The sequence below is a fragment of the Lampris incognitus genome, chromosome 8 (genome assembly GCF_029633865.1).
Source record: "Lampris incognitus isolate fLamInc1 chromosome 8, fLamInc1.hap2, whole genome shotgun sequence".
Taxonomy (NCBI): Eukaryota; Metazoa; Chordata; class Actinopteri; order Lampriformes; family Lampridae; genus Lampris; species Lampris incognitus.
Window position 1 is genome coordinate 28,416,223 of NC_079218.1, and position 8,981 is coordinate 28,425,203.

The 8,981-nt window shown below is 42.5% G+C and overlaps 1 protein-coding gene across 1 annotated transcript; it reads left to right on the forward strand.

The window, feature by feature from the left end:
• Positions 1 to 1,334: 1,334 nt before the first annotated feature.
• rtn2b (reticulon 2b) lies at positions 1,335 to 6,523 on the forward strand. The gene is made up of 7 exons (XM_056285442.1): positions 1,335 to 1,385; positions 3,844 to 4,051; positions 4,263 to 4,401; positions 4,809 to 4,878; positions 5,067 to 5,113; positions 5,206 to 5,264; positions 5,469 to 6,523. The coding sequence occupies exons 1-7, from the start codon at positions 1,373 to 1,375 to the stop codon at positions 5,563 to 5,565; spliced, it is 633 nt and encodes a 210-aa protein (XP_056141417.1). The 5' UTR covers positions 1,335 to 1,372; the 3' UTR covers positions 5,566 to 6,523.
• Positions 6,524 to 8,981: the final 2,458 nt, after the last annotated feature.

Consider the following 8,981-nt stretch of genomic DNA (forward strand, 5'->3'; position numbering starts at 1 on the left):
ACAAGTCGTTGTACCAAAGAATGGTTAAAGTAAATGTTTTGGAATGGCCAAGTCAAAGTCCTGACCTTAATCCAATCGAAATGTTGTGGAAGGACCTGAAGCGAGCAGTTCATGTGAGGAAACCCGCCAACATCCCAGAGTTGAAGCTGTTCTGTACAGAGGAATGGACTAAAATTCCTCCAAGCCGATGTGCAGGACTGATCAACAGTTACCAGAAATGTTTAGTTGCAGTTATTGCTACAGAAAGGGGGGGGGGGCACACCGGATACTGAATGCAAAGGTTCACATACTTTTGCCACTCACAGATATGTAATATTGGATCATTTTCCTCAATAAATAAATGACCAAGTATAATATTTTTGTCTCATTTGTTTAATTGGGTTCTCTTTATCTACTTTTAGGACTTGTGTGAAAATCTGATGATGTGTTAGGTCATATTTATGTAGAAATATAGAAAATTCTGAAGGGTTCACAAACTTTCAAGCACCACTGTATCTCAGTTTGTTAAGATATAATAGCTGGCTTGTGGTTGCTTTTTGAGATGTCTTGCTAAGTGAAATTTTGACATTTGTGTAGCTGAAATAATGCACATTTTATGCCTGGTGTATGTCTGTTTTATTATATTTTTGTGTCATTAAAAATAATTATCTTTGCAGGGGTCTATGAATTATCTCTGCACCAGTTACCTTGTGTCTTGGAGATTATACGTCCATTACAGGAGCTTCAAGAAGTGATATTCCTAGGCCTTATAATTTTACTGCATTACGACTGATCTTCCTCTCAAGCTGAATCTTACAAATTATTCTTTCAAGACTGGTTAGTATAATAACAGATTTCTTATAAATACTGAATAGTTTGTACTGGATTTGCAGCGTAGCTAAACGCAACAATAGTGCAATTTTTTTGCGTGTAATGATGGGTGTAGGAAAATGGCTAACATAATAAAAACAAAAACCTTGTTTCTCACTCTATCTTGGTGGATAAAGCTCTCAGGAGCATGTAGGCTACAATTGGCTCAGGGACTGTGGGTCTGTCTGAAAGCTGAGGGAGTGTCTTGATTTAAGCACATGCTGACATCTCGAGTTCCCAATTTGTGCGTGCGTGGTGCATGTGTGTGTGCGTGCGTGGATGTGTGTGTGTATTTGCGTGCATGTGTGTGTGTGTGTGTGTGTGTGTGTGTGTGTGTGTGTGTGTGTGTGTGTGTGTGTGTGTGAATGAATTCAAAGAGGGGGTATCCAATACAGGATAAAATTAGGCCACCCAGGCCTTATACTGCTGACAGAGCTGGAGAGGCCAAAAAAAGCTTGAAGCGCTTCACCACCACCAGTGAAGGTGCAAGGAACTTGAGGATAGAAGTACAGTAGGATTTGAAATGGCAACGAAAGGTAAGAAAATAAAAATCAATCACAGCTTTAATCAGGCTGGATTGTAACAGATTTTGGCAATCTTAGATGCGGCTGGCTGGTGGGGAAGCCAGTAAGGGGTTGATTGGGAGAAGCTCAGTTACTTCTTGTCAGGTCTCTGGGGCAGGTGTACGTAAATAGAGACAGGATGTTTTGAGTAGAGACAGGGGGACAGAGACAGAGTAACCACCTAAATGGCGTGTCAGATTCATGCAGGTTTCAAGGAAAGTTGGCCTTTTTCAATGTGCCTGACTAGACGGATGACTCATTTTAAAGGCATATAATGAAGGAGGAACTCAAATGTGTGTGCATGCGTGTGTGTGTGTGTGTGTGTGTGTGTGTGTGTGTGTGTGTGTGTGTGTGTGTGTGTGTGTGTGTGTGTGTGTGTGTGTGTGTGTGTGTGTGTGAACTGCGTTTTTACTACCCTGTAAGATCCAAATGCTCAAAGAAAAAAAACATCAAGAAGTGGTATACTTATTTTCCAACCCCAGGAAGAAAACAGTTAGATTATGAAGTCTGTTTAGAAAGGGTTATTAGTGCCTGCATGTGTGTGTGTTTATGAGTGTAAAATTCCCAGGTTATAATCAGATAATTAATAACCTTTTAGATTTGCATTAGCATTACGCTACTCATATGAGGATTTCAGCACTAATGTTGCAGATTTGCGGGTGTGTTTTGTGTGTGTGTGTGCATGTACACGTGCATCTGTATTTGTGTGTTTGGGTGTGTAGGGACCATAATATCAGCAAAACAATCTTTCATTTTATTCATTCATGTATTGATTATTCATACTATATAAAGGAAATTTCAGCTGTAACATAGAGTACAATAAATCCATATATGGCTTTTAAAAAAAACTTTAAATACTAATTAATTATAAAGATTGAGATGTTAAGGCTGTCTTTCAATTTGATTTAATAAGGATTTTCTTAAAATTAAGATTGTTTTGACCAGACGTTCTGGATAACACCATAGTGCCTCAGGGCCACTGGATCCCAATCAAACCTAAACAGACCAAACTCGAAAAACCTCCTCCTCTTGAAATTTTGAAATTGCTGTAGTCATCGGAGTGGCTTTCTCTTCCTTATCTTTTTTTTTTACAGCTATAGTTTGTGCAGTTTCATTATTCATTTAAATGGATATGTTTGTATGCATACGGCTGTTTAACCTGTGCAAGAGGGAAGTTATATTTATCTCTCAACTGGTTAAATGCAAGCACTCCATTAGTTGTAGACATGGAACTATTTGGCTCATTGGCATCTTTGTCCATGTGTCTGTTAGCAGAGTACACAGTGGGCTATGCATCATGCTGACTGACGGGTGAATTGGGTGTTGGGACAGGATAATTGGTGTGCTCATTGTGGCAGACTGCCATTCAGTGGTCTGATAATATCGCCCACAGTGGTAAAAAGTCTGGCCAGCCGTGCCAAGACAAAGTTTGTTGACTGATGCTGGTCTATTTTTCTCCATAAGGCAGTTAAGCTTACCTCATATTCTATTTCTCATCTGCACTTTCTTGAATAAGTCTTAAAAAAAAGCATTTTCATTGAGCCTGGGTTAACTGTATTTAAATACATGTGTGTACATATTTAGGGCATATTTAAATAAAAAATGTCATGAAATACTAAATTGTCCCTAGGTGTAAATGTGTGTGTGTGTGTGTGTGTGTGTGTTTGTGTGTCGGCCCTGTGATGGACTGGCGGCCTGTCCAGGGTGTCTCGCTGCCTGCCGCGCAATGACTGCTGGGATAGGCTCCAGCATCCCTGCAACCCTGAGAGCAGGATAAGCGGTTTGGATGGATGGATGAAATACTAAATCTAAATGACAGTCTGTGACAAGGTTCGTTCAGCGCTTCTCAATCCGGTTCTCGGGGGCCCTTGCTATTGCTGGTTTTCTATGGCTCTCTATTCTGCATAGTTAATTACGTTTACCTCTTTTGTTAGGTTTGAAAACTCCCTGAATTGGGGGGCATCCAGGTAGCATAGTGATCTATTCCATTGCCTACCAACACGGGGATCGGCAGTTCGAATCCCCGTGTTACCTCCAGCTTGGTCAGGCATACAGACACAATTGGCCGTGTCTGCGTGTGGGAGGCCGGATGTGGGTATGTGTCCTGGTCACTGCACTAACGCCTCCTCTGATCAGTCAGGGCACCTGTTCGGGGGGGGGGATAGTGTGATCCTCCCACGTGCTACACCCCCTGGTGAAACTCCTCACTCAGGTGAAACGAAGCGGTTGGTAACTCCACATGTATCAGAGGAGGCATGTGGTAGTCTGCAGCCCTCCCCCGATTGGCAGAGGGGATGGAGCAGCAACCAGGATGGCTCGGAAGAGTGGGGTAATTGGTCGGATACAATTGGGGAGAAAAAAGGGAGGGGGGAAAAACTCTCTGAATTGGGGCCCTTTTTACCAAAAGAACACTTTCTTTATTTCTCTACAGTTTTGGATCTAGTGTACTGGAGGAATGTAGGGAAAACAGGGGTGGTGTTCACCGGGCTGGTGGTTGGCCTGGCCAGTCTGTTCCAGCTCAGCGCCATCACAGTGATCTCCCACCTCTGTCTGGGTATTATGTGTGTCACCTTCCCCCTCCGCCTCTACTATAAGCTCCTGGAACTGCTACGCTGGAATCCCGGTGTGCACCCTTTCCAGTGAGTATGCACTATCCTTGCATGTCTCAAATGAAATGGCAGTCCCTTTGTTTTTCAATGTTGGGCCTTTGCTGGTTCATTTACCTTTTGGTGCATTCATGTAAATGTAACTTAGCTAAAATAAGCATCTGTTTAAATTTGTGTGTGTATGCATCTGTGTGTTTGTGTACGTGTGTGCGTCTGCATGCGCATGTGTTCTGTGTGTTTTCAGGTCCTACCTGGATGAAGATGGTTCTCTGACAGATAAAGAGACAGTGATGTTGGTAGAGGAGGTCGTGCTATTGATTGCCTTTGCCGTCACAGAGATTAAGCGCCTGCTCTTCATGGACAATATCATTGAGTCTATAAAGGTCTGACCTCATTACAACAAATCCAGATATCATCATGCTGTATGAGAGTATCAGTGTTTATGTACAAACAGCAACTGAACCTGCAATACAATATGAAACCTTAGAATTAAGGCAGTGGGTATCAACTTCAGTCTGCAAGATCATCCTGTTTTTTTTCTGTTATGCCAGGTAGACTGATTAATGTTAGCTCTTGTGGCAGGTCTAAAATCTCCCAGAAGAGATGACTGAAATACCTGGCAGAATTGAAAACCAACGGTTCACACAGTAGTGCTGAGGACCAGGGTTGAGAACCACTGATTCAGAGGCTAACCCTTTCATTATTTTAGAAGACCAAAAGCCACTATTGGCATTATTTCATCATGATATTACAAGTATAGCTCGATCAAATATGTTTTTCTGCTTGTCAGTTTGTTGCGCTCCTGTATTTGTTGACCTATGTGGGGTTCCTTGCCAATGGACTGACCCTGGTGATCGTTGGTGAGTTCCTACCAGCCTAACTCACATTCATTTTGTAAATTAACATGTAGGCCAATCCCCAAGAATTTACAGGTTCTTAACATGTTTTTTCCACCATTTACCTTTATAGTTCTCCATACTTTTATTGCATGTTGGTTACTTAGGAGTTTATAATGCTTAATTAATTCACCTCTCTCCTTATTTTGCAGGTGTGATCCTCATTTTCTCACTTCCTCTATTGTACAAAAAGCAGCAGGTGAGATATTAATACTTGAGCAGATTACAGATTATGAGGTGCTTTAAATACATTGCAGCAAGTAGACAACTAAACCATCATTTTGATGATAGGTACGGATAAGGAAGTTAGTTAGAGCGGTGAGAACTTTCATCAGGAGAATCAGAAACATGTAAGTGATGCACGGACCTTGTGACATTATTCAAACTGACTATGTGATTAGTTTTATTACTATGCTCCATCAGGACATTGAATTAACTCCTTTTTTTAAAAAACCAGGTTGATAAATTTGCATGAAATTTTGTTTTTAAATTTCAAATGAAAAATATTTTTTATTGTCTAGTGATGTAACGGGATATGTCAATTCATTTTGCAGATTTGTTAGCATTTGCAACATGGTCACACCCTCTTCGGTCCCTCCATCCACCCAGACACCTGCACCCGCCCCAAAACAGAAAGGGAAGTCTAAGTAATGAACTGGGTGTGTATACATGTATGGTGACGTGTTAACCCTCACACAAAAGGCCCCAAGAAAAGGAGTTGGAAATGTTCAGAATGAAAAGCTGGAGAGAGAGACAGTTGTTTTCCATTTCTGTAAGACGTTTGCTTACGGTTGCAAGATGCAGACTGCTTCCCAGAGAGAAAACACGCCTGCTCTCTTGGACTCAATGTTGTCATGCACTCCGAGGAGAGGGAGAGCAATTATTATGCAGATAGGAGTTTTATTTATTCAAATGTTCTCTGTGCAGTTTGTCAAAGGGCAATTTTCGATGTCATTGGTTTTTATACCATCCATCCATCCATTATCCATGCCACTTATCCCAATCGGGGTCACGGGATGCTGGAGCCTATCCCATTATCCGGTCCTAATGGGGGCTGAGGTGCTGCAGCAGTGAAGATGCAATACAAAGCCCATTTTACACCAGCCAGTTCAGCGAAGAACAGCTTCGCGTAGTTAGCCGATGTTTTATGTCTCCTGCTTATTTGTAGTATATTGTTCAAAGCAGCTCAAGAAGCTCATGAGCATAAGAACATATTAAACTTTCCTTTTTTCATATTACTGACTACACTGTCCTCTGCACTTAAATGGCAGTTTCAGCTGTCAGAGCACCTATTAGGCTATAGCTAATAGCCTCGTGTTCTCAGGCTCGCTTGTTATCTGGAAGCTATCAATGCTAGCCTCACCTACAACAACCGAACAAGAACAAGATGCTCATTTTTTTTAGTATGCACTTGGGACCTGTACCCACCTGCAACATAACTGCCTTAAATGTGAATGTTTGGGGTGTAATCTGTTTTTAGAGTGCTTCACTGGTTTTAGTCTGACATAGCTGGCTGAATTCTTAGCTCTTATTTGCCTCTGCTCTGCTTCGATCACTGTGAGTTAATCAAACGTGTGCTGCAATCGGATCTCCAAAAATAAAACTTCTATCTGCAGATTTTATTTTTTGATAAAATATCATTTTTACACAGCTGTTTTGAAATATGGTTTCTTAAATTATTGATTGAGATATTAAATGGGTCATGGGTCTACTTTTCACATAGCCATTCAAATCATGAAGGACAGCATCTCTCAACAAGTGAAAGTTTGTGAGGAATCAGGAGGGTATTACCAAAACTGCATAAAAAGGCTTTAGAAAGTCATTTACTCACAATAAGTCTTAAAATCTTTCGTGAAATTAACAAAACAAAACAAAAAATCACATGATGTGAAATAATTTTACTTATTTCAGGAATCCCCCAGAAACAGTATCTTGAAAAAGGGGTTAAAAAAGCATCAAGCATAATTTCATGCAGTAAGTTTTTGTTGTTGTTGTTGTTGTTATTGTTGTTTTTGTGTGTGTGTTTTTTTTAGTAAACCTTAAGGATCCAAAGGTTAATGTAAACAGACTTTATTGTCATAACATACAGCTAGTACACAGTGAGATGAAACAACGTTCATCCTGGACCATGGTGCTACATAGACCAACACAGAGCCCCATGAAATAACTGCAAAAACACAGGCCTACACAAGACTGCATGAAGTGCACATGTGCAAACATGTACAAACAATGCAAGACAGTGCAAAATTACTGAGACAGACAGTGCAAAGTTACCAAGACATCTGCTGTAAGTGTAAAAAAACTGCTGCAAAATGTAAGCATACTGCCTCTAAATGTAAACATAAAGTACAGTATTAGCAGCAAGAATGCAGGTGGTCAGTGCTGTACTTTAGAAAGAAATGTGCAAAAAATTGCAAGGGAAATAGAATGGTGTTCATCTGAGTATGAGTGTGTGTATGTGTATGTGCATGTATGTATGTATGTGTGTGTGTGTGTGGGGGGGGGGGTCAAGTCCAGTCACTGGGTATTGAGGACTCTGATGGCTTGGGGGAAGAAACTGTAATGCAGTCTGACTGTGAGGGCCCGAACGCCCCGGTACCTTTTCCTAGTCGGCAGGAGGGTGAAGAGTTTGTGTGAGGGGTGCGTGGGGTCATCCACAATGCTGGTGGCTTTGCAGACGCAGCGTGTGGTGTAAATGTCTGTGATGGAGGGAAGAGAGACTCCGATGATCTTCTCAGGTGTCCACACTATCTGCTGCAGTGTCTTTCTATCGGAGACAGTACAATTTCCAAACCATGTAGTGACGCAGCTGCCCAGGATGCTCGCAATAGTCCCTCTGAGGATGGGGGCTGGGAGATGAGCTTTTCTCAGCCTTTGCAAAAAGTAGAGACAGGGCTTTCTTTGCTATGAAGATGGTGTTGAGGGTCCAGATGAGGTTCTCTGCCAGGTGAACACTGTGATGTTCAGTATTAGGGGAATACACCTTTAAGGACACAGGGCGTTATGGGATAGTAAACAGAGCAGCCACGGGAGCGGGAAGGTAGACGAGAGTCAGTCGGATTATGTACACGTTATGCATGGAGCGAAATAAACATGCCGAATTTCCACGGCTAATTCAGAAACGGTGTTATCATCTGTTAGAGTGAAAAGTAGGTCATTACAATGGCGACGAGGACTTTGTGGATTGTCGGAACCTGCACTGCGGAATTGAATTATGAACTCTAATCAGTAGTAACAAAAGGGTAGTAACGTTCAGCTAACTGCATTAGCTGAGCTAGCTAGCACGAATCAACAAGTTCACCCAAGTCATCCGCCATCTCATCATGGCAAAGTTTTTCGCGTCGAGCGACGCGTTCCCGGCGTTTCATATCCATGGAGGTGCCCCGGGGACGTTGGGACCTAGATGGGAGAAATGGACGGCTCGTTTCGAAAATTTCTTGTTGGCCATGGACATCAAAGACAACACTAGGAAACGCGCCATGCTACTTCATTATCGGGCGAACAGGTATATGACATTTTTGTGACGCTGCCTGATAAGGGGGACGCTAAAGACTTTGATAAAGCCGTTAAGGCACTTGAGACTTATTTTTCACCAAAGAGGAATGCGGATTTTGAGGTGTACAGGTTTAGGCAATCTACACAGTCTGGAAATGAAACCGTTGGGGAATACTATGTCCGCTTATGCACACGTGCAGTATCCTGTGAGTTCTCTGATGTTGACTCAGAAATAAGACGCCACATTGTGCAAACCTGCGTATCGCACAAGCTTATAAGAAAAGCTCTCACTGACCCCACGGTGAATCTGACAAAACTCCTGGAACTAGCCAGGCTGGAAGAAGCGTCTGAACAACAAGCATGTGAAATGGAGAAACGATCAGACACCGTTTCGGATGGTATTTTGGCTCTGCGCCACCGAGAGCGCAGGAATCAGCGGGCTAGGGAACCTGCTCATTCTGCCCGGCAGCCTGCACATACGGCCCCAGGCGCGCACGGGCGTGAGTGCTTCAACTGCGGTGGCTCATTCCCTCATCAAGGTGACTGCCCAGCACGTGGGCTTGCATGTCGCA

What these genes read in the sequence shown, in the direction of transcription:
- rtn2b (XM_056285442.1), top strand. An exon ending in ACTGACCCTGGTGATCGTTG is followed by an intron (nt 4,879 to 5,066) that starts GTGAGTTCCTAC and finishes CTTATTTTGCAG; the next exon opens with GTGTGATCCTCATTTTCTCA. An exon ending in TATTGTACAAAAAGCAGCAG is followed by an intron (nt 5,114 to 5,205) that starts GTGAGATATTAA and finishes TTTTGATGATAG; the next exon opens with GTACGGATAAGGAAGTTAGT.